This window comes from Lethenteron reissneri, chromosome 45 (genome assembly GCF_015708825.2).
Source record: "Lethenteron reissneri isolate LAM-NWPU_2019-01 chromosome 45, ASM1570882v1, whole genome shotgun sequence".
NCBI classification, from domain to species: Eukaryota; Metazoa; Chordata; class Hyperoartia; order Petromyzontiformes; family Petromyzontidae; genus Lethenteron; species Lethenteron reissneri.
Window position 1 is genome coordinate 5285212 of NC_083823.1, and position 25702 is coordinate 5310913.

General features: G+C 50.3%; 1 protein-coding gene and 1 long non-coding RNA gene across 2 annotated transcripts in view; both read left to right on the forward strand.

Annotated features, from left to right (window-relative positions):
* Positions 1–13837, forward strand: part of LOC133353771 (uncharacterized) — a 56022-nt gene extending 42185 nt beyond the window's left edge. Inside the window, exons 2-3 of the long non-coding RNA XR_009756471.1 lie at positions 11399–11555; positions 12566–13837. This is a non-coding gene — a long non-coding RNA (uncharacterized LOC133353771). The remainder of the gene's footprint in view (positions 1–11398; positions 11556–12565) is intronic.
* Positions 13838–17870: 4033 nt separating this feature from the next.
* Positions 17871–25702, forward strand: part of LOC133353918 (zinc finger protein ZIC 1-like) — a 27326-nt gene continuing 19494 nt past the window's right edge. The window contains exon 1 of the mRNA XM_061570428.1: positions 17871–19288. Within this exon, the coding sequence (XP_061426412.1) occupies positions 18058–19288 (1231 nt within the window). The 5' untranslated portion in view covers positions 17871–18057. The remainder of the gene's footprint in view (positions 19289–25702) is intronic.

The window sequence follows — 25702 nt, forward strand, 5'->3', positions numbered from 1 at the left end:
GTCGATACTCCCACCCGTATTCACCAACCCACGCCGACCAGAGTGGTGAAGTATGGTCACACAACCTCCGCGAGCCTCATGGCGTGGGGAAGCCCTCATCCAACCAGTAGATTTACAAAGGAGCTGCGTGGCATGCGTATGTGTTGAACTTCTTTCGCACCGTACGTTATCGGAGAGGGTACGGGTATAGCCCGTGTCGTGATCTGCGCGTTAGGGGGGTGGGCGGCTGGGGGGGGGGGGGCAGGGATTGGCGTAGTGGCAACACACTTGCCACACATCAAGGAGGGCCTGGGTTCGATTCGAGACTCGGGACTGCCTCTCCACGTGGAGTGTGTGTCTGTTAAGGAGCCCAAAACGGCTTTTCTCAATCTTTCATTATTTCACGTACCAATGTCGCCCTCAATAAAGTAGTGCCTCGGTGGGCAACACTACAGCGAGACGGGAGCGGCGCAGGAGGGGGGACACGGAGCAACGGGAAGAGAGAAACCCCCGTCACGACCTCGGCGGCTAACACCGCGAACGAAAAATAATATATATACGCACAGAAAAAAATAAAACACACAGAGTAACTGACATTGGCCAAACAAATATCCATGCATCGTTTGAACATTCCTTTCAAGTGTCTCAATTGATGCTGTTCGTTGGCTCGGCACACAGTGCAAACCATAATAATAATAATAGATTGGGAATTACACACAGCATTATCGACATCTTGCCCCAACTGAAAAAAAAAACCTGCCAAGGATATTCTTGAAAAGTAGTCCTGACGCTCAACGAGGCTTTCCCGGGCAACCGATGGTAGTAGCGATGAGAATCAAAATTACAACCATGCATTGTGTGTATGATGAATCATCGATCTGTGCCATCGTCGAATTCAATATCCGTGTTCAGACAGCGCCGTGACAGACAACAGCAGGTGGGTAGGGATACATCACATCATCGATTCATTTTCTTTAATGTTTGATGCCAACGACTCACGCAATCACCTGTCGAATCGCTTGTGTAAGAATCACGTATGCTGCTGTTATATTTAGGCCGAGATAGCGAACACGTTATTCCTCGTCTGCCTCCCCTGTCAGTCATCGACGTTACCTTCACCTCCAGCCTCCCGTGCTGCTGATTTCCTGTCCCAGAATTCCCGTTCACTGCCTCGGCCTCGCCTGCTATGCAGGAGGTCGTAGGTTCGATCCCGATCCTGATACCTGCTGCATATTTTTGATGATTTGCATGTTCTCCCCGTGGTCGCGTGGATTCTTCCTCCGGGTCCTCTCCGGTTTTTCTCTCCACATTTAGAATCAACGTCACGCGTTTAGAGTATTTGATTGCTATAACATTTCCACACGATGGAGAGTCACTTGGTTGGGCTATCATTTGTGGCCATTTCGCTTCTAAAAAACCGCTACATAGTTCAGTGGGCCTTACCTGGTTAAATAATAAATAGCTTACTTTAATAGTCTCCTCCAGCATTTAGAGACGCGGTCGCATCTTTAGACGCTACATTTACAGCTGCATATTAAATACTGCACAGGGCGTGTGCTGTTAAGTAGCCAGTGCGGATATTTGATGGTCGGATATGCGACGTTGCAATGTATATACAAAACCCACACTTGAAGCGTAATAAAACGAACATAACAAAAGGCTGCCTCTCCACGTGGACATAAACATAATAATTATTTTATCGCCCCGTCAGCAATGATTGGTCCTCTGAGCCATTGATATCCAGCAGCACGTGGGCCTCTGATTGGCCCTCTGAGCCATTGATATCCAGCAGCACGTTGGCCTCTGATTGGTCCTCTGAGTCATTGCTATCCAGCAGCGCGTTGGCCTCTGATTGGCCCTCTGTGCCATTGATATCCAGCAGCGCGTTGGCCTCCCATTGGCTGTCTGAGCCATTGATATCCAGTAGCACGTGGGCCTCCCATTGGCTGTCTGAGCCATTGATATCCAGTAGCACGTGGGCCTCTGATTGGCCCTCTGAGCCATTGATATCCAGCAGCACGTTGGCCTCTGATTGGTCCTCTGAGTCATTGATATCCAGTAGCACGTTGGCCTCTGATTGGCCCTCTGAGCCATTGATATCCAGCAGCACGTTGGCCTCTGATTGGCCCTCTGAGCCATTGATATCCAGCAGCACGTTGGCCTCTGATTGGTCCTCTGAGTCATTGCTATCCAGTAGCACGTGGGCCTCTGATTGGTCCTCTGAGCCATTGATATCCAGTAGCACGTGGGCCTCTGATTGGTCCTCTGAGCCACTGCTATCCAGTAGCACGTGGTCCTCTGATTGGTCCTCTGAGCCATTGCTATCCAGTAGCACGTGGGCCTCCGATTGGTCCTCTGAGCCATTGATATCCAGTAGCGCGTTGGTCTCTGATTGGTCCTCTGAGCCATTGCTATCCAGCAGCATGTGGGCCTCTGATTGGCCCTCTGAGCCATTGATATCCAGCAGCACGTGGGCCTCCGATTGGCCCTCTGAGCCATTGATATCCAGTAGCGCGTTGGTCTCTGATTGGTCCTCTGAGCCATTGCTATCCAGCAGCATGTGGGCCTCTGATTGGCCCTCTGAGCCATTGATATCCAGCAGCACGTGGGCCTCCGATTGGCCCTCTGAGCCATTGATATCCAGTAGCGTGTTGGCCTCTGATTGGTCCTCTGAGTCATTGCTATCTAGCAGCATGTGGGCCTCTGATTGGCCCTCTGAGCCATTGATATCCAGCAGCACGTGGGCCTCTGATTGGTCCTCTGAGCCATTGTTATCCAGTAGCACGTGGGCCTCTGATTGGTCCTCTGAGCCATTGACATCCAGTAGCGCGTGGGCCTCTGATTGGTCCTCTGAGCCATTGATATCCAGCGGCACGTGGGCCTCTGATTGGTCCTCTGAGCCATTGTTATCCAGTAGCACGTGGGCCTCTGATTGGTCCTCTGAGCCATTGACATCCAGTAGCGCGTGGGCCTCTGATTGGTCCTCTGAGCCATTGATATCCAGCAGCACGTGGGCCTCCGATTGGCCCTAAGAGCCATTGCTATCCAACAGCGCGTATTTGTTTATATCTACCAAACTCAAGACCCGTTTCGACCTTTGAAGGGCTCATCAAAATATCTATCCTGAAGCAGAAGATTCGTGCCGGATACGGTCGTCACATTTGCAAATGTCACTTGTAACTTTGATCATTACCTGTGTATCGATAGTTCAATGTTGATGTGACATCTTATTGAGGGACTACGACTATGTTGTGTCATCTCGGTGTGGTCTGTGAATGGGTTGTTGTTTTTGCTGCCTTGCCCAATTTTGAAATAATCAATAAATATAAAATATAATGTCATTATATTTTAGTGACTCGCTCACCAATTTCTCAACTTTTGCACTCCTATCGGTTATTTTTTAATTTTTCGCTGCTGTAACTTGCTGACCCGCCCCGACTGGACATCTGTAGAAAAGAGCTTCATAGCTCATCGGATTCCTCCTCCTCCTCTTCTTCCTCCAGTCTAAATCAAGAGTCTGACTCGGATACGTGTGCCCTGAACCGTGTTCGCCCGTGGCTGATCAATGACATGCACGGCTTGTCCCCCACACAATTGAGTGCTCTACAAGTAAGTAAATAAAAACATATAAAACAGGCGACGTTTTGGGCAATGTCCCTTATTCAGAGGAGAGAGGAGAATAATGAGCATTGACCGAAAAGTCGCCAAATTATATCAATACTTTAGTTTTCCTTTCAGCGCTTTGTATTTGAGTTGTGTTTGGGTGATAATTTGTATCCGATAGGTGTGCGTACGTGTGCGTGTTGAACCTCTTGCGCTACGAACCCGGCGAGCCGAGTTCGAGTCCCTCTCACGACCAACACCAGTACACGATTATCTGAACTGGCACTGGGCATCATCTAGGTCGACTCAGCCTCAAATCAGTGTGTAAAAGCATCGCCACTAGGGAGACAAAATGCGGCTGGACGTGGTGCTGACCCCTCGTGTGCCGTGTCGGCCTTCATAGGTGTTCGCTCACAGCACTTGCCCCAAGAGTCGAATAAGGCTATGTAGGGGATCTTTGTCTTTGTATTGTGTGTGTGCGGTTAATTGACTACATCGAGATTACGCATGATATGAGTAACGTTGTGAGTGCATCGTCAGATTACCTGTCATGGATGCGTGAACTCACCTGATTATCTTCTTGGTTCTTTCGGTAAAGTCACGTAGAAGGGAAATAATAAAATAATAAAAATAAAACATAATAAAATAAAATTCTCACGACGTTTCGGCCACAACACAAGCAGCCGTTCTCAGGTGAAGACAGAGCTGTCTGAAAGACAGCGCTCCAATGTGGACGGCTGCTTGTGTTGTGGCCGAAACGTCGTGAGAATTGTATTTTATTATGTTTTATTTTTATTATTTATAATTTCCCCTCTCCGTGACTTCACCTGATTATTTCTAGATTTGAAGTTTTCGTGATTGCAACGATTCATACTCTTTGGTTTTGTCCGGTAAAGTCACGTAGGTAAAAGTTTAATGAAAAAACAACTCAATAAAATCACGACGTTTCGGAGGCAACACAAGCTACCGTCTTCAGTAATTCTGCTGTGTGATGGTTCCACCTGAAGACGGAAGCTTGTGTTGCCTCCGAAACGTCGTGATTTAATTTAGTTGTTTTTTTTCATTAAATTTTTTACCCACGTCACCTGATTAGAACCACCAATGACATCGCCTCTCTCGTCGTTAAACTCGTGCGATGCAACAACGCAGTCTCTCCCACGGGCTCTTCGTATTGTTGAAAAAGTGAGTTCCACTTCAACTGATCATCTCTTGTTTAATCATCATCATCACGACCCATGGGAAGGTGTCCAATGCAACATTTCGCCGTTCGTCTTTTGCGCTTTCCACTGTCTTGTGCCAATAGGCTCAAATGGTGCGAGACGTATTTCTGGCACAATCTCTGTTCACAGCCCCGCGATGCCAATGGTAGCAATTCCACGTTCCTATGACGGGGGGGGTATAGCAAGTGTGGCCATATGTACTGCCGCATGTTCAGATCATTGCTGTTGTGAATTTTTCTTGCTTGCCCATTTTGGTGACCCAAGGTGACTCTCGAAAATGAGACTTTGGTGCCCAATTTTATCAACCACGCGAGGTATGATGGGCCGAGTCAACACCCCCTACCCCCCACAGAAAAAAAAAACTCGCAACTTTTCCGATCGCGAAAACCTTCTCGCTCAATATCGTCGAGCCACCCGTCCTGTTTGTTACATTTTTTTTATCATTATCATTAAATCTACACTCAACATGAAATTTGGGGAAACGTGAGCCCGTGATGCCCTCTCCCCGAAAACTGAAACTTACATCCCAGCTGATCGCCTCTGCGTTATAACCCACGGTGACCTCCCCATCGTACGAATCACACAACACTCTGTCCGATGAAAAATATAAAAATTTAGGCTTTGCCCATTCTGTCAATAAAAAAAGGTGTTAAGATGTTCAAACACCGCGTTTCTAACCCCCCAAAATGTTCAAATATAAATAATCGGTCAATAAAAACACAACCTATCTGATTCTTACCTCTGAGAGATTTTCTGAGATTTCAGTGCTGTTAGTTACTGGCCGCTTGGCCTTCTGTTTGTGCGTTTTGGATCTCTGCGCTCAGCAATCACGATGTAAAAGAACACACACACAAATCGCATTTTTATTTCAATTGAAAAGTAGTTACATTTAACATGTTTTATTGTGCGTGTGTATATATATATATACTGCTACATAATGAGCGCAAGTACATATATATATATATTCCTCCTCCTACACACACGCTGTAATAAATCCCCTCCCCCCTCCAAACGTTCCGCTTACGACCAAAATAAATACGCCACAATCCCCCGTGTAACGTTTTTATACTTCACCGTAATTTACGGCTAAAACGTCGCCTAAACGTTAGCACGACCACGACTACTGCTGCTGCTGCTTCTTACGGGGAGTTACATATCAGTCTGGCAGGGGCACTAACTCGTGATGAGTGACTCACAACGGCACTCTGTGATGTAATTGCACACTCGGGTCCACGCACATTTACACACACACACACACACAAAGACAAAGATCCCCCGTATAGCCTTAACGGACTTTTGGAGCAAGTGCTGTTAAGTGAGCATCTATGCAGGCCGGCACGGCATGCGAGGCGGTGGGTGAGTGGCCGGCACCACGCCCGACCGCCTTTGTCACCCCATTGTTGTTGTTTAAACACCGCACGAGGTACACATTTGAGGCTGAGTCGACCTAGGGGAGGCCCAGGACCGGCTCGGATAACTGTCAATGCTGATGGCAGTGAGTGGGAATCGAACTCGGGTAGCCCGGTTCAGCACTGCGCTACCGCTCCCCATATCTACACACATATACACAGACGCGCGCATTTACACACACACATTTACACACACAAATACACCTCGTATCGCCTTCAACAGGCGGTTGTATCCCCTTTGTTGGCTGCGTCGACCGTAGGGGAGAAGGCCCAGGACAGGTTAAATATTCGCTGTAACTGTGAGCTGGAATCGAACTCGGGTCTCTCCCAAGTTCGCATCTTAATCCGCTAAATACATAATTTACACACACACACATGGACACACGTGTAGATTTACACACACACGGACACACAGACACACACACGGACACAAACACACATGGACACAAGTGTAGATTCACTCACGCACATACGAACGCACACACACACACGGACACACAAAGACAAAGGTTCCTCGTATAGCCTTAACAGTCTGGCACAGTACACGAGGGGGTAAGGTGGCCAGTCCCACGCCCGGCCGCCTTTGTCTCCCCAGCGGCAATAATCACACACCGCACCAGGTTACTCATTTAGGACTGAGTCGACCTAAGGGAGGCCCATGACCGGTTCAGATAATCGTCACCGGTGTTGGCCGTGAGCAGGAATCGAACCCGGGTTACTGGGTTCATGGCGCAGCGCGCTAACCGCTACACCACCGCTCCCCACTACAAACACACAGACTCATACACACGGACACACACACACACACGCGCCTTCAAACAGCAGCACCGCGTGTAAATGCCACCATAAGTAAAACTGCTGGCGCGCGTGATTTACGATTAAAGTTCGCAGTGAATTTCTAAAATCCTGCAGCAAAACACAAAGGGGGCAGAGAGCAGCAAAGACAAAGGTCCCCCGTATAGCCTTAACAGACTGTTGGGGCAAGTGCCGTGAGCGAGTAGCATCTATGAAGGCCGGAACAGCACACGAGGGGGTTGGTGGCCAGCACCACGCCCGGCCGCCTTTGTCTCCCCAGTGGCGATGCTTACACACCGCACCAAAGGCAGCACACACACAGACACACACATTCACCGACATACACACACAGACACACACATTCACAGACATACACACAGACATACACATTCACAGACATACACACAGACATACACACACAGACACACACATTCACAGACATGCACACAGACATACACACACAGACACACACATTCACTGACATACACACAGACATACACACAGACACACGCAGAGGACGATCGGCAGTTTCCAAAAGTTGTAAAATATGTAAGTAATATACGCCGTATAATTCTAGGGCTTGTCATAAATATTCCCGTTTGCACATTTTTGTCTAGATGATATTTCGACATTTATACACGGGTCGACGAATTTATAGGATGGCGCAAACGGTTTTCGCTCTTGGATGAAAGTTTGCTCATATTCCTCCTCACACGCGTGTTTATAAATGTACATGAATATAAACGTTTCACACGTATATATTTTTATACATTTGACGCGAGGTGCGGTGATATTTGATCTAGGTTCATCGCCCGGGGAGATATTTTCGCGACCGTTAAATATATAGTGTAACTTTGCAGAGCTCTTGTACGTTTATTTTTTGTTTAACGTCTTCTCAACGTGTACGTATTCAGCATATGCGGCAATACCCCGGTTTGCGTCGGGGATGCGTTCCTGAACGGTGAGACGAGGAATTGATCGAAACGACGTAAAACGAAGCAACCCACGGGGTGCTGTGGTGATGGAGGCAAAGTTCTGAGAAGCGACGTATAACAGGAAAGGAATGGCAACGATGATGCCGTCAGCGACGTAAGTGTGGGGCTTGAGGCGACACGAATCTGCTAGCGATGTTAATGATAACAGTGACGACGTATATCGAAACGACGTTAACGGGGGATAACATAAATCAGGGTATTACTGTGCGTATAAACACACACCCACACGCGCGCGCACATTGATGAGTAGCTGCTTTCTCTCGGCTTCACCGTCACACTCGGCGGCGTGGCGAATTACTCGGTCCACCGATAACAAGAGACGGACTCCAGCGGAGGGGTGTTGAGCGTGAGACTCGGAACAGCCATCGTTGGTTTGTCTGCTGAACCCCCCCGCCCACCCCCCAACTCTCAAATGCATTGAACCCCGATCGCCCACGGCTACCGAAAGTTTGAGGGTGTGAGCCTTCGCAAGGGAATTCGTTACAGATGTTTGTATTCGAGCGTTCGGTTCTTTTTTTTAGCCGGTGTAGAACGTCGTGATATTTGAAGCAAGTTACTCGTTAACGAGAAAACTTAAGCACACACGTCAATAAAACTGCCTTGAAAGGGAAAATAATAAAATATGCGACGTTTCGGGTAAAGGTCCTTTTTCATAGCACGTAAATATAGAGTCGATGACAACCGATCACTACCAATTATATTATTGGATGCCGTTCCAGCCTTCATAGGTGCTCGCTAACAGCACTTGCCTCAACAGCATGTGAAGGTTACACGGGGGATCTTTGCTTTGTTGTCTTCATCTGTACGTGGGGAGCGGCAGTGTGGTGGTTAACGCACCACGCTACGAACCGCTGCTACTCAAGTTCAATTCCCACTCATGGCCAACACCAGTGACGATTATCTGAACCGGTCTTGAAGCCTCCCTTAGGTCGACTCAGTCTTAAGTGAGTAAGGATGCTGGTTGCGGTGTGTATTCAACATCAGCACTGGGGAGACAAAGGTGGTCAGGCGTGGTGCTGGCCACCCACCCCCTCGTGTGCACTTCTGGCCTTCATAGGTGCTCGCTAATAGCACTTGCCCCGACAGTCTATGTAGGCTACGCATGAAATCTCAATGTGTATAATTGATTCTGTTTATATATGACTGTCTTTATGTATGCATGTATGTATGTGTGCGCACACACTATACACATATAATTACGGATATTCCGTACATGTGTGTGCCTGTGAAGAATATATATGCATATACGCACGCATACAAGTGTAACGAGGCCTCGTATAGATATTAAAATGCCGTATATCGTATTCGTCACCATCATGCTCAATATATATTTGTCACACGGGAAGTCGCGCGTAGCCAGTTACCCGGCTAGCTTCCAAGGGAGATCCGTGGTGTGCATGGGCACAGAACGGGCCGTGGGGAGAGATCGATGGAGCGTTGCTGTAAAGGAATCACGTGGCGAGGCAGAACAGCGGAATCACCCCGGCGTATTGAGGTTGTGGTGTCGCGATACGACTTAGAAAACACCACAACCACCACCACCAGCACCACCAGCACCACGCAGCCACGCGTTACCGTTGTTGTGGCTGTATTTGCGTGTTGTTGTCTTCGTCACTGTTGATCGGTGATGTAAGAACGAGAAGTCACTAACAACAATAACCACCTCCTCCTTCGCCCCCCCCCCATCCTCCTTCTCAAAGCCCAGACGACGTCGCTTAAGATCCCTGGCTCCGATCTCCAGCCGTGAATCTCGTGGACCACAGTCCCTGACTCGATCGCATCATCCGCACTCAAACCACGACAGCGGCAGCAGCAGCAGCAGACGTGGACTCGTGATGACGAGGATGATGATGAGAGACAAATGGGAGATTAAGAATCTCTCATCGGGCAGTGTGTGGCCACTGTGGTCGCCACCCAGAACGGACAGCACCGTGGCACATAGAACGTCGGACTCAATGCGCGATTCACAGACACGGAAGGAGGAGGAATCGTTATCATCGTCAGCATCATCAGCGTCATCATCATCAGGCATCATCATCGTCAGCATCATCATCATCATAGTCAGCATCATCATCATCGTCATCATCGTCAGCATCATCATCATCATCATCGTCAGCATCATCATCATCATCGTCAGCATCATCAGCATCATCATCATCATCAGGCATCATCATCGTCAGCATCATCATCGTAATCATCGTCAGCATCATCATCGTGACAGCAGCGACGATTCACCTCTCCGCTAACTCCTCCGGCTCAGCCACCACCTCGATGCGACGTCACAGTTGTTGCCCTCCACCGACATCAACCACGTGGCCCACACGCAGCAGGTCGGCGGAGAAGCGAGGTAGCGTTGGATGATCGTGATGATCGTGATGGCCGTGATGATCGTGATGATCGTAATGATAGTGATGGTCTTCATGATGGTGGTTCGTGGTGGTCGTGGTGGTTGTGGTGGTCGTGGTCGTCGTGGTGGTGGTCGTGGTGGTGGTCGTGGTGGTCGTTGTGGTGGTCGTGGTGGTGGTTGTGGTGGTGGTTGTGGTGATCGTGGTCGTCGTGGTGGTGGTCGTGGTGGTCGTGGTGGTGGTTGTGGTGATCGTGGTGGTGGTTGTGGTGATCGTGGTGGTGGTCGTGTGGTGGTCGTTGTGGTGGTCATAGTGGTGGTGGTCGTGGTGGTGGTTGTGGTGATCGTGGTGGTGGTCGTTGTGGTGGTCATAGTGGTGGTGGTCGTGGTGGTGGTTCGTGGTGCTTGTGGTGGTGGTCGTGGTGGTCGTGGTGGTGGTCGTGGTGGTGGCTGAGCGAGATGGTGGTCGTGGTGGTCGTGGTGGTAGTTGTTATGGTGGTCGTGGTGGTGGTTCGTGGTGGTCGTGGTGGTGGTCCTGGTGGTGGTCGTGATGGTGGTCGTGGTGGTGGCTGAGCGAGATGGTGGTACACGTGGGGAGCGGTAGTGCAGTGGTCAGCGCGCGCTGCGCTACGAATCCCGGCGACCCCCTCACGACGAAACATCATTTGGGCCTCCTTCTACGTCGACTCAGCCTCAATTGCGTACCTGGTGTGAGATGTAAACACATTGCCACGAGGGAGACAAAGGCGGACGGGCGTGGTGTTGATCACCCCCCATCCCCCCCCCCCCACCTGTGCCATTCCGGCCTTCATAGTTGCTACTCGCAAACAGCACTTGCCCCAACAGCCCGTCAAGGCTACACTGGGGGGGGGGATCTTTGTCTTTGGTGCGCCGTTTGCGATTTCAAATCATGGGCGGCGACCGTCGTCGTCTCGATGACCGCTCATTTCACGCGCGTGTTTGCAGAAACCTTCGTCTCGCGTGCTTAGCTTCATCTATTTATTATGATTTTTATTGACGTTGTTGTTGTTGTTGTTGTTCTTGTTGTCCGAGCGGGTCGCGCGCCTGCCCGAGAGGTTCGATCGGCCTCGAACGAGTGCCCGGCGCGGTGCGTGAACATCGCCGCTCACGGAGATACAAAGGCGGCGTGGGACACCGCGTGGTTCGCTACCCACACAGCCCCCTTCGTGTGCCCTGCCGGCCGTCGGAGGTGCTGCTCGCTAACAGCACTTGCCCGCACCACACCCTCTCCCCCCGACACTCTGTTGAGGCTATGGGGGAAGGGGGGGGGGGTCGTTGTCTTTGTCCGTGTGTAGGGAGCGGTGGCGCAATGGTTAGCGCACTGGGTTGCGAACCCGGCAATGATCGTGATGATGGTGATGATCGTGATGATACTGATGATCGTGATGATCGTGATGATCGTGATGATGGCGATGATCGTGATGATAGTGATGATCGTGATGATGGTGATGATGGTGATGATGGTGATGATCGTGATGATCGTGATGATGATCGTGATGATCGTAATTATCGTGATGGTCATGATGATCGTGATGATCGTGATGATCGTGATGATTGTGATGATCGTGATGATCGTAATGAATGTGATGATAGTGATGATCGTGATGATTGTGATTATCGTGATGATCGTGATGATCGTGATGATGGCGATGATCGTGATGATAGTGATGATCGTGATGGCAACGCGAGTTTGATTCCCTGCTCAGCGCCTCGACGGTGAATATTTTAATCGGTCTTGGACATCCCCTAAGTCGGCTCAGCCTCAAATAGGCTACCTGAGGCGGTGTGTAATAATCGGCAGTGGGAAGACAAAGGCGGTCGGGCGTTGTTCTGGCCACACCCACCTCGTCGTTTGCCGTTCCGGAACTTTGTCTTTATTGTTGTGCGCGTATATCATCATCAGCCATGGCCAATCCACTGCTGGATGAAGGCCGTCCCAATCCTCCACAATATATCACGATCCTTCGCTGCAATTGATAATCCACCTGCACATTCGAACGATCTTCCTTGCTCCATCTCCTCGGGGCGCGTCCTCTCTCTCGACTCGTTCCATCGCTGTTTAATGCTCTCAACACATTCGTGACATGAACAACAAAACCCCGGGCTGGAACGTGCCCCTGCTCATTTGCGCGTATCGATCACTGGAGTAATTACGTCCGAGAGTAATTGGCCGTCCTCGTCTCTGTCTCCTCTCTCCAGCTCCGAGATGAAAATGGAACTTTCCCGTCCAGCAGGAGAAGCTCTGGTTGTGTCGTCGTCAGCGCCACCACCACCACCCGACCGCGTGCCATCACTCGCGCTGTCACTGCTGCGTGGTGACCCTCTGTGACAAACGTGATGCTGTACGTCTAAAGAAGCAATGAACTTAAACCAAAAATTACCAGTCGCCCAGCCAGCAAACCAGTCAACCAGCTAACCAACAAATTCACCAACCAGTCGACTAACAACTAACTAACTAACTAGGTAACACATCGACCATCCAACCAGCCAACTACTCAACCAATCAACTGAAACATCAACCATTCAACCAATTCACCACCCAACGAGTGAGCCAACTAACCAACCTCCCAACCAACCAGTAGACCAATCAACCAGTTAACCAACTAACCAACCTGTCAACCAACCAGTAAACCAGTTAACCAACCGGTCAACCAGTTAACCAACCATTACAACCAATCAGCCAAAAACTCGTGGTTCAAGGCGGTCCGCTAATCATCCAACCAGTGTCACTGCAATCGCGATTTGACAACTCTTCGTCGACCCAAATGTCGCCGCGCATGCCGGAAATAGTTACCCGGGGCCGGATTTGAGTCCATCCCTCGACACTGATGTGAGCCACTGTCCACGCAACTATGCCGAGGCTAAGCTAATCGAACCGTCGTCTCGTTGCGCTCCCGTGAAATGTGTACAGGATGCACGCTAAAGTTAGCGTCTGGGCTGGAGAAAATAAAAAAACAGAGCGTGAATTACTCTATGGCAGTGTTGTAAACACACGTCGCGAAATCATATATTGTACCGAGAAATAATGACGTATTCTCCGGATTGTAAGAGGCACACCCCACCCCCCCCCACACACACAAACTCGTGCCGTGTGTGTCAATAAAGTTATACGGCTCTGGTCATCCACACACGCGCGCGCACAACTACCGGATTATAAGACGCACCACCCCTCCACACAAACTCGTGCCGTGTGTGTCAATAAAGTTATACGGCTCTGGTGATCCACACACGTGCACGCACAACTACCGGATTATAAGACGCACCCCCCCCCCACCTACAACCAAATTCTACTCGGACACAAATGGCGTTGTGATGCTACTGCTGCGTTGGGGGCAGTGGCGTACAAGCACAATTAATAACAACAACAACAAATCTTCTTGGTTCTTTCGGTATAGTCACGTAGAAGGGAAGTAATAAAATAATACAAATAAAACATAATAAAATAATTCTCACGACGTTTCGGCCACAACGCAAGCAGCCGTCCTCAGGTCGTGAGAATTATTTTATTATGTTTTATTTGTATTATTTTATTACTTCCCTTCTACGTGACTTTACCGAAAGAACCAAGAAGATGAATCCCTGCAGTCACGAAAGCTTTAAATCGAAACAACAACAAATTCAACACGTTTCGTGTCAATAACAACACAGTGTGTGTGTGTGTGTCTTGGGGGGGGGGCGTCCTTAAAACAATATATAACTATAATCTGCAACGTTTTGAACTACGGCTCCCTTCTTGAGCGTGAATTTTCTATGGGCATAACCCAGCTGGCAACAATTGCCCAATAATCGTCGCGCAATTCACCGTGGTTTTGTCAAGCGCAGGAGACGGAACGGCGAAAGTGAAATCGTCCACCTCGCGTGTCACCGGTCGGGACTCGTGGCGTTCCAGGAATACGCCGATAGAACACTTTGGGGCTCACTTCTTTTTGTTATTTGATTTACAGTTACCAGCTCGAAATGCGAATGCACTCGACACGTGCGTGAATTTGCGGCGGAACGAGGCGTTTAAAATAATTTGGCGATTCAAAAGCCTCCTGGGTAAATAATGATTGCGACTTTTTGAACGCACCGATGAGCTTCGCTGGTGAGTGTGAATATATTTGACAAGACACTACGTTTGTTTTTATTCATTTTAATCGTCGTACTGTACGGTGTCAAATATGACGTAATTTTCAATGAACCATTTCTTTGCTTGCGATATTAATGGCGAGTTATGAAGTTGTTTTAGTATGAAATGGCAGTCACGAAGGCTGCGAACGGCATCTTCGTAGTCGTAATGTTATAAGTTATTCAGTAAACGAAGTTTCAATATGTGAACGAAGCTCCAGGAACCGGTCTACTTCGTATATCGAGGTATTTACTGTATCTACAGAGACTGAATTTTGTCTGTGTATATATATTTACCTTATGTCATGTGCGATGGGTTTGTGTTTTGTGTTTCAATTGTGCAGGAATTTTAATTGGGCTGTAAACGTGGGACAGATACTGTGTATACGCACGAGCGAACACACGCACACACGTACACACGCATGCGTTTTATTTATTAATACGTACATTGCGTGTGAATGGAAATGCAACTCCAAATAGCATTGTATTGTAACGAATGCTGCAATATTGTAGTCATATCAACATTGTAGTACGAATTACAAACACAACCTGTATTCCTTACACCGCAATGGATACGCTATTCAGTGTTTTATAATCGGGATGATGAGATTTGCGTTGTAAAAAAAACAAAGATAGTCATAGATTTTTAGCTTTTGACCTCTTCTGGATTTTCGGACCATGTTTAAATGTGCGTCTTATTTTCGTCTTCTTTGAGCGTGCGCCCACGTGATGACAAAGGTGACGTCACACCGCACGCCTGCGCGTCACGCATCCCATACGCGACACCAAGTCACCGCCATCTCCCGTGGCGTCAGACATTTGGGATCGATCCTAAATGCAACAACAACAACAACAAAAAATGTAAAATAAACAAAAATGATGTTTATATTTAAATTAATAAATAATGTCCGCGAATAAAAGCGCGCTATAACGAATCAGCGTTGTAGGGGACTGCGCTCAGAGATTTACACAGCATTAAGATCATTCGTAAATGTCGTAGATTGCAGGCCTCGATTTCCGATTCTTCTTTTTGTCATCCTTACATTAGTGACGAATTGGCCACGTTCTGTTTACGTGACAACCCTTACTCGTTGGCTGTGTCGGCTGGTGGCGGGTTTTAACGACACATTTATATATTTACGCGATTTAACCCACAAAAGAACCTCTCTCTATTGTGGATGATATTCGTCGCGAAAGCCTCCTGCGTGCTAAACTGTACAGATTAACTCGGGGAACCCGTGTCTAGGTTAATACCAAGTTGCTCTTTGCGTTGCTGCTGCTGCTACTGCTGTTGGTCACTCGGGGATATGCGTCTTGTCGACTAAGCGCTTACGTCTGACAGAGCAACGTGACTTTGCGTGACAAAGCCTGGCTCTGCTGATGAGACCCAGAGGCGGGGAAGGGGGGTGGGGAACCCGCTTCTGAGTTTTAATTTTGTAAACAATGCTGCTGCTGCTGCTGGATAATGTTAATACGACAGGCTCGTAGGCTAATGACCAAAGACATGAGAGATGCACTTTGCATGCGTGTGTGTGTGTTCTATACATAGTTGGTGAGCGGTGGTGTAGCGGTTAGCGCTACGCTGCGCTGCGAACCTGGCGACCCGAGTTCGATTCCCTGCTCACGGCCAACACCGATTATCTGAACCGGTCCCGGGCCTCCTCTAGGTCGACTCGGCCTCAAATGAGTACCTTGTGCGGTGTGTAAACATCGCCGCTAGGGAGACAAAGGCGGCCGGGCGTGGTGTTGGCCACCCACCCCCTCGTGTGCCGTGCCGGCCTTTATAGGTGCTCGCTAACAGCACTTGCCCCTGCAGTCTGTTACAGGCTATACGGGGGATATGTTTGCTAATCTTTGTTGTATACATCGCCACTGGGGAGACAAAGGCGGCCGGGCGTGATGCTGGCCCACTCACCCCACTCGTAATGCCGTGCCGGCCTTCATAGGAGCTGCTACTCGCTCCTAACGGCGCCAGCCCCAAACAGCCTGTGAACATCTTCTTGGTTCTTTCGGTAACAGGCTACACGGGGGACCTTTGCTGTTGTTTTGTGTTTTACGATGCCGCTTTAAAGGAACGCGTGCTGCGCTTTGCGCGTGGGTGCGCGAGCTTCAAATAGCAGGCGCAATAGGCGACGTTTCGGGCAAGGGGGCCCCCCTTCCTTTAGTCGCTTGTTGTTGTTGTTATTGTTGTTGTCGTCCTTGTTTCGTTTGGCCAAACTTCTTCTCGCTCGGCGTGTGGGCCACGTCTCCCCTCCTCCTCCCCTCCCTACGCGCGCGTCTTCTCGTCTCGTGCGCGCGAGTTTCTGTGAGCGCGCGAATGAATTCCCCCACGAAACGATGTGTTTGTTTGTCTGTCTGTTGTTGTTGTTATTACACACTTGTACTTACTGTACGTGGGGAAATCACGTACAGTCGTAGAGCGGTTCACGCACGCACACACACACACAACGTACACGCGGAATACTGTACTTAGCGTGTTGGCGGCGGATGCGAGGCTGGGACGCGGAGAGTGAAAGGGGTAAGGGAGGTGGAGGAGGAGGAGGTGGAGGAGGGAGGGAGGGTGGCGATGGGGGGGGAGGGTGCCGAGTTGGGGGAGTAGGAGGAGAGGACGGGACAGCGGGAGGAGGTAAGAGGGAGGTTGGTTGGGCCGAGGGAGCCGTGTGGAGATTGTGATGAGGACAAGGGGGGTGCTGGGTGGGGTGGGGTGGGGGGGTTGGGGTGATGAACGGGGTGGGTGCAGGGTTGCAGAGGGAGGTGATAGTAGGGGGTTGAGGTTGGGTAGGGTAGGAGAGGGGTCTGTATGGTGGAGGGGGGGGGGGTTGGTTGGTTGGGTGGGTGAGTGGAAAGAGATGGGGGGGGGGGGGTCACAGGGTGGGGGCGGGGGGGGAGAAAGAAGCTGTCAATCACCGAGACGCTGCCCAATCGCGTGCGTGCGTCGAGCAGAAGTGAATGTTGGTGCGGTGACGTCACGCGCGCCAGGTGTCGCGCGCGCGCGCGCGCGGCCGCCGTCCCCGCTCGGAGCGGCGCTCCTATTAAGATTGGGGCGAACCTCGTGCAGTGGGAGAGAGTCGGGAACCACAGCGGAGGAGGAGGAGGAGAGAGAGCTCCAACGCTCTCTCCACTCCTCTCTCTCTCTCTCTCCCGATCTCTCTCTCTCACCGCTTTGCGTCTCGAGCTCCGAGCCGCCCGTTGGTTGTTCACTCCATCCAGCTCAATGATGCGCTCCGTAACTTTTCTTGTCGTTGGTTAGGTGACTTAACGGGGTATTGCAACGCGAGTTGGTGGGGGGGGGGTGGAAGGGGGTGGTGGTGGTGGGTGTGTGGAAGAGGGTGTGGTGGGGGGAGAGATTTGTGGGTGGGTGGGTGGTGGGGTTTAGGAGGAGAGAAAACTCAAAAAGGAGGGGGGTGGTGGACATCACCCCCCTCCCCTCCTCCACCACCAAAAAAAAAGACGCGAACGAGAGTTGAGCCGCGGAAAGAAAGCAAGAAGACGGCGGCAAACCCAAAAAAATTCCTCGAAAGTGTGCAGAGAAGGCTACGAACATCATCAACAACAACAACAAACTACATCCTTCTCCACGCGAAATGGAATCGTCGGCCGCGGCTGTTAAACGAAACCAGGCGCTGAGGTTGGTGGACCTTGCCGTGAGCCACCAGCACGCGTGCCAGACCCTCGCCGGCTCGGCCTTCAGCGACTTCGCCGGCTACCCGCAGTCGCAGCCGCTCACTCACCCCTCCGTCGAGGGCACCGCGGGGGGGTCCCAGGCGGCGTCGCACGCATTCGAACCGCCCGGGGAAGTTTCAGGATCCGCCCTTAAATTAAGCCCCCCTCCCCATCTGCCGGGACACGTCGATCTCCTGGCGGGGTCCCACCACCACCAGCACCACCACGCCACCACCACCACCGCCACCACCGCGGGTGGCTTTAGTGCTTCTGTCGCGGGCGGGGTGGACTATGGGAGTCCCGTTGCGCGTGCGAACTACTCCGGCGGACGAGACTTCATCATACGCCAGAACATCACGGCAGCGGCGGCGGCGGTGGCTGCCACAACAGCGATGCCCGGCCTCAACGACCCGCTCGGAGACGCCATGAGCAGCGGAGGAGGAGGTGGAGGAGGAGGAGGGGGAGGAGGAGGAGGAGTTGGTGGCGGTGGCCAAGGACACAGGGAGCAGGTTCCGCACGGAGGCGGTCACGGACTCAACGGGCAGATGCGTCTGGCTCTCCCGCTCGACGTTTACGCGCGGCACCACCACCACCATCACCACCACCACGCAGAGTACGCGGCTCAGCTCGGTCGCACCCAGGACCCCTTCTCGGCTGCGGCGGCCGCGGCCGCTGCGGCTGCCGCAGCTGCCGCAGCTGCCGCGGCCGCGGGCTCGTCGCTCCACGGGTTCAGTTCTGGCGCTTTCTTCCGCTACATGCGCCAGTCCGTGAAACAGGAGTTGCTGTGCCGCTGGGCAGAGAGGGGTCCTGTCCCATCCCTGCAGCAGCAGCATCACCATCACCATCATCAGCAGCATCAGCAACAGCAGCAGCAGGGAGGAGCGCCCAAAGCATGCGGACACACGTTCGCGAGCATGCACGAGTTGGTGGCGCACGTCACGGGAGAGCACGTGGGTGGGCCCGAGCAGGCCCACCACGTGTGCCACTGGGACGAGTGTCCCCGCGAGGGGAAGCCCTTCAAGGCCAAGTACAAGCTGGTGAACCACATCAGGGTGCACACGGGCGAGAAGCCCTTCCCGTGCCCCTTCCCCGCCTGCGGCAAGGTGTTCGCTCGCTCCGAAAACCTCAAGATCCACAAGAGGACGCACACAGGTAAACGGCACTCCGCTTGCGAGAGTGTGTACACGTGTGTGTGTGTGCACGTGTGTGTGTGTACACGTGTGTGTGTACACGTGTGTGTGTAAACATGTGTGTGCACGAGTGTGTGTACACGTGTGTGTATGTACACGCGAGTGTGTGCACACGTGTGTGTGTGTGTGCACGTGTGTGTGTGTACACGTGTGTGTACACGTTTGTGTGTGTACACGTGTGTTTTTAAACGTGTGTGTACACGTGAGTGTGTGTACACGTGTGTTTTTAAACGTGTGTGTACACGCGAGTGGGTGTGTGCACACGTGTGCATGTACACGTGTGCGTGTACACGTGTGTGTGTGTACACGCGAGAGTGTGTGTACACATGTGTGTGTACACGTGTGTGTGTGTGTACACGTGTGTGTGCACGAGTGTGTGTACACGTGTGTGTATGTACACGCGAGAGTGTGTGTACACGTGTGTGTACACGTGTGTGTGTGTGCACGTATGTGTGTACACGTGTGTGTGTACACGTTTGTGTGTACACGTGTGTTTTTAAACGTGTGTGTTAACGTGTGTGTGTACACGTGTGTGTACATGTGTGTGTGTACACGAGTGTGTACACGTGTGTATGTACACGTGTGTGTGTGTACACGCGAGAGTGTGTGTACACGTGTGTGTGTGCAAGTGTGTTTGTACACGTGTGTGTGTACATAGGTAGGTGGGGCGGTTGATGGGATGGGATGTGATGGGTGGGAGGATGAGGGGGGGGGGGTTATGGTTGGGTCTACGGGAGGGTGAGTGTGTGTGTACACGTGTGTGTGTACACGCGCGTGTGTGTACACGCGTGTGTGTGTGTACACGTGTGTGTGTACGCGTGTGTGTACGCGTGTGTGTGTGTGTACACGTGTGTGTGTGTACACGTGTCTGTGTGCAAAATGTCAGCTCGATTGGATCACGGGAAGTTGGTTAAAAAACGACCGAAATATTTGCACGGTCCTAAGCAAGCAAGCGAATTTAATATAAAGGATTTAACAAGTAAACCCGTAAAAACAAAGTTTTTCACTATAAATTCTTTATATGCGTGGCGGCTAGAGTCCTCTCGTCCTCTGGCTTGAGATGGCTGCCACCTATGGGTTTAGATGATTGTCTGCCAGTATTAAGCAATTGGTAATTAAATATTTAATTTGTTTTCCCTAAACAGTGTAAAATTTTGGTAAAAAGATTTTCACGAACATTAATTGTCTCGCACAACTAGTCTGTGTGCAAAATGTCAGCTCGATTGGATCACGGGAAGTGGGTTAAAAAACGACCGAAAGATTTGCACGGTCGTAAGCAAGCAAGCACGCAAGCACGCAAGCAAGCAAGCACGCAAGCAAGCAAACTTAATATAAAGGATTTAAAAAATGAGAGACCGGATTAACCACAAACCACCCCTCCAGCCCCCCTCCTCCTCCAGCACCGCGGATGTCTGTGCGGTCCCCGTGTTTGCTTGACCGTCTCCGCATGTTGGGAACCCGGTTTTGGGATCATCTCGAGGTAGGGGTGGGGGGGATGGCGGGGAGGGGGAGGGGGCAATGAGTGGGGGAGTGGTGGTGGTGGAGAAGGGGGCATTATCGGTGGTACGCGTTTCAACTCGTTACGTCGTCTGTACTGGAGCCACTGTTGGGTCGGAAGGGCTCACGGTGGGGTTGGGAGGCTCATGGGAAGGTTTCAAGAAATAATAGAAATAAAAAAATAACTCACGACGTTTCGGAGGCAACACAAGCCTCCGTCTTCAGGTGGAATAGTCACAGCACAATTGCTGTATCAAGTATTATTTAAATTATTTATGTTTATTATTTATTTTTTACCTACGTGACTTTACCGAAAAGACCTATGAATCCTTGCAGTCACGAAATCTTCAAATCTAGAATTAAGGGTTCAACAGTCGCGTCTTCCCTTCTCGCGACCGCTAGAGTGACCGCCTACCCGCTAGAGTGACGGTCTTCTCCCCAGTATCACGACTTTCTACCCGGTATCACGACTCTCTACCCGGTAGAGCGACTCTCTACCCAGTATCACGACTCTCTACCCGGTATCACGACTCTCTACCCAGTATCATGACTTTCTACCCAATATCACGACTCTCTACCCAGTATCACGACTCTCTACCCAGTATCACGACTCTTTACCCAGTATCACGATTCTCTACCCAGTATCACGACTATCTACCCAGTATCACGACTCTCTACCCGGTATCACGACTCTCTACCCAGTATCACGACTCTCTACCCAGTATCACGACTTTCTACCCAGTATCACGACTATCTACCCAGTATCACGACTCTCTACCCGGTATCACGACTCTCTACCCAGTATCACGACTTTCTACCCAGTATCACGACTCTCTACCCGGTATCACGACTCTCTACCCGGTATCACGATTCTCTACCCAGTATAACGACTATCTACCCAGTATCACGACTCTCTACCCGGTATCACGACTCTCTACCCAGTATCACGACTCTCTACCGAGTATCACGACTCTTTACCCATTATCACGACTCTCTACCCAGTATCACGACTCTCTACCCAGTATAACGACTCTCTACCCAGTATCACGACTCTCTACCCAGTATCACGACTCTCTACCCGGTATCACGACTCTCTACCCAGTATCACGACTCTTTACCCAGTATCACGACTCTCTACCCGGTATAACGACTAGCTACCCAGTATAACGACTTTCTACCCAGTATCACGACTCTCTAGCCAGTATCACAACTCTCTACCCAGTATCACGACTCTCTACCCGGTATCAAGACTCTCTACCCAGTATAAGCACTCTCTACCCAGTTTAACGACTGTCTTCTACTCCCGTAAGTCATCCACGTACTGTCAGCCTTTAGCCTTGCATACTGCTAGCTCTAAGTACTGATAATTCTAAGCACTGCTAGTTCTAAGTACTGCTAAATCTAAGCACTGCTCGCTCTAGGTAATGCTAAAATTTAGCACTGTTCGCTCTAGGTACTACTAAATCTAAGCACTGCTCACTCCAAGTACCGTTATCAATGCATACTGTTAGCCCTACGTTCTGTTAGCTTCACGCGAGGTTAGCCCAAGTACTGTTCGCCTCACACGCTGTTTAGCCCTCTGTACTGTTCGTCATACGTACCGTGATTATTATTGTTGTTGTTAAGAAGCACACGAGTCAGGAGTTGCGTGACTCTTCGCTTCAACTGAAACACAAAGCGCGGACTTTTACCGGCCCTGTATTTATTTTTTAAAAGCAGAGAGGTGGGTGGTGTGGGGATGGGGGACTGCGTCTTATAATCCGGTGGGTACGTGTAAGTAAGTGTGTCTGTGTGTAAGAACAGATTTTGCTGTTGTTGTTGTTGCGTGGACCCGTAATTGAAACTGGGTAAACAAAACAAAACCGGAGCGGCGTCTTTAATTCCGCAAAGGTTTCTAATCTGGGGAATGCGGTACCGATATTTTTTAGGGTTGTGTCCGCGCACGGTTTGCAGTTCGCTCCTGTCTGTTTTATTGAATCTATCTGTGCGGCGTTTCGGATATCACCCCCCCTTGTGTGTACCGCGCGTATCGCCAAATCTCTCACAGTGTAATGGAATTGGCCGAACAGCCCAATGGTTAGCAGCAACCTCCTGTACATGTAGTCTTGAGACTCAGTGGGGCGTTCCCGAGTTAATCAATGGCATTATATGTTAATTTGCCATTTTTATATCGTGATAATTTCAGTGTCCCTTAATTAAATATATGATGTCGTGTAAAAAGTCCACTCGCACTCAAGAAAAGTCGGTGTGTGATGATTTTAATGATTCAATTTTAACCACCCACTCACCAACCCACTCACTCACCACACTGCACGTCACAACAACACACTCACTCACCAGTCACACACAAACTCACCCTCTCACTCACCACACTGCAGGTGACAACAACACACTCACCCACCCACTCACTCACCCACTCACCCTCTCGCCCACTCACTCACCCTCTCGCCCAATCACTCACCCACTCACCCTCTCACTCACCACACTGCAGGTGACAACAACACATTCACCCTCTCACCCACTTACTCACCCACTCACCCTCTCGCCCACTCACTCACCCACTCACTCACCCTCTCGCCCAATCACTCACCCACTCACTCACCCTCTCGCCCAATCACTCACCCACTCACCCTCTCGCTAACCACAGTGCAGATCACAACAACACATTCACCCTCTCACTCACTCACCCACTCACTCACCCACTGACCCTCTCGCCCACTCACTCACCCACTCACTCACCCTCTCGCCCACTCACTCACCCACTCACTCACCCTCTCGCCCAATCACTCACTCACTCACCACACCGCAGGCCATCACCACTCCCTCTCTGCTTCTTTCCCGTGCACCGATCCACTCTAGAATTCGATGCCCTCCCATCATCGTCGCCTCTTCCCTCCAAGTTTTCTATTACACGGTCAAAAAACACAGCCTTGGTCATGATTTCAAGAATCATACACCGAGCTATTACAACCTGTTTGTCGCTGGCCGTTTGGCGTATTTAATTGCTTATTTCGGCCTGTGGCTCGGCAATAACCCTGGGATACTGTATCACGAAACAAGATTGTCTGTCTGTCTATCACTCGCCAGCAAAGTTGGGTTCTACTGCGGGTCACAGCTGCTACCCTTGCCAGCAACTCGTGGCGCTGTAACCCTAACCCAGGAGGTCAGGTCGCCAACGAAACTAACAATAACAGAAATATTTTGTTGTTGTTCGAGGTGAGATGGCCTCCTTAATAAGTAACTGTCACGAAGAAGCAACAGTCCTTCAACAATCAGAGAGCCGCGTGTGTCGCTGCTCCGTAATTCGAAGGTTGCCGACCCCGGAAACCTCCCTCGCACGTAGACCCACGTGAGCGCACGCATTGCACAATAGCGGTGGCGAGCCGGGAGATCGGCCTCGAAAAATAAAACAAAAATAATTGTTATCAAGGACAGCAAAAAAAAATATTACGCGGACGAAGTGACTTTTTTTTTTGCTCGTTCGCTCGCTCGCTCGAGTTCACAGTACCCCCGTCCAGTTTAACATTAACATCATCGACACAATCGACACACGGAGAGGCTCACAACACTTGAGCGTACGGAGGTGCACGCGTGAACGTCGATCTCCTTTCGTTACCGTGCCGAGCCAATTGCGGTAATCGAAAGGCTCGTCGAATAATCGTCGCTTGCTTGCGTAGAGACGGGGAGAGTGGGGCACGAGTATCAGACGTGAACGATGTGAAAAGTAAAGCTCTCACGTGTTCTTTGTTGATATACTGAACGACGCAACTTTACGACCCACATATGCATGCACGCTTGCGTAGTACAATGCATACTGTACTGCATGTGCAGTGTGTACGCGTGCAGTTCCTCCCGTTAATCCACTGCTGGATTAGGGGTTGTCCGCCTTCAACTTCCCAACTCACTGACCTCCGCGTCCGTGGGGGTCGTGCGAATTCTTTGAACATATTTCACCCGCATTGGTGAATCAGTGGTGGTTGGTCACCAATGTAGAATATCATCATCATCAGATATCACCTGGCATGGTCAATCCACTGCTGTATGAACGTCACGATCTAGAGATGCAAATATCCACCCGGCCACTTGCACGCCAGCTGATGTGTGTATATTCTGTACGAGATGAAATACAAAGATCACCCGTATAGCACACGTTAGGGTTAGCGGGCCAATGCTGATGTGTACACACCGCAGCAGATACTGATTCGATGTTTACACAACCGCATTTGGTACTAATTTGAGGCTGAGTCGACCTAGGGGAGGCTCAGGAACTGTTCAGATATTCGTCACCGTTGTTGGCCGTGAGCGATAATCGAACTCGGATCGCCGGGTTCAGAGCGCAGCGCGCTAACCGCTACACTACCGCTTGTATATGTACACACACACACGCACAATTACACATATAACTAGAACGCACAATATATGTATTTTTAAAGTGCACGGCTTTGCGTCCAAATAATGTTTTTGCACACTGATTTTTGTCCGTAACAACTATCTCCCGCAAGTCGAGGGTGCCGTCAGCGCACCACACTTTGGAAGTGAAACGTGAAACCAATGCTGCTGAAGCCATTAACGCAAAACACGCGGTGGATTTTCACGAGCATCTGTCTCGGATTCCGGAGTTATATATTTTTTTATTTTTACGGAGGTTACTTTTCGTAAAAAATGTTTGAGATACAATTGAAAACACGCCGCTGTGTTTTCCACGACCTCTGCTGTTGAAACGGTTTACGATTTTAGTTGTTTTTGGTGTTGTCTATAAATGTGTAAAATGAACACGATTTATTTATGGTGCAATTGTGTATCATTGGAAACGACTTGTTGTCTGTCTGTGCCCGCGACTCCGATTAGCACGGTTGGTGACGTACTCTGCGAATTAAGT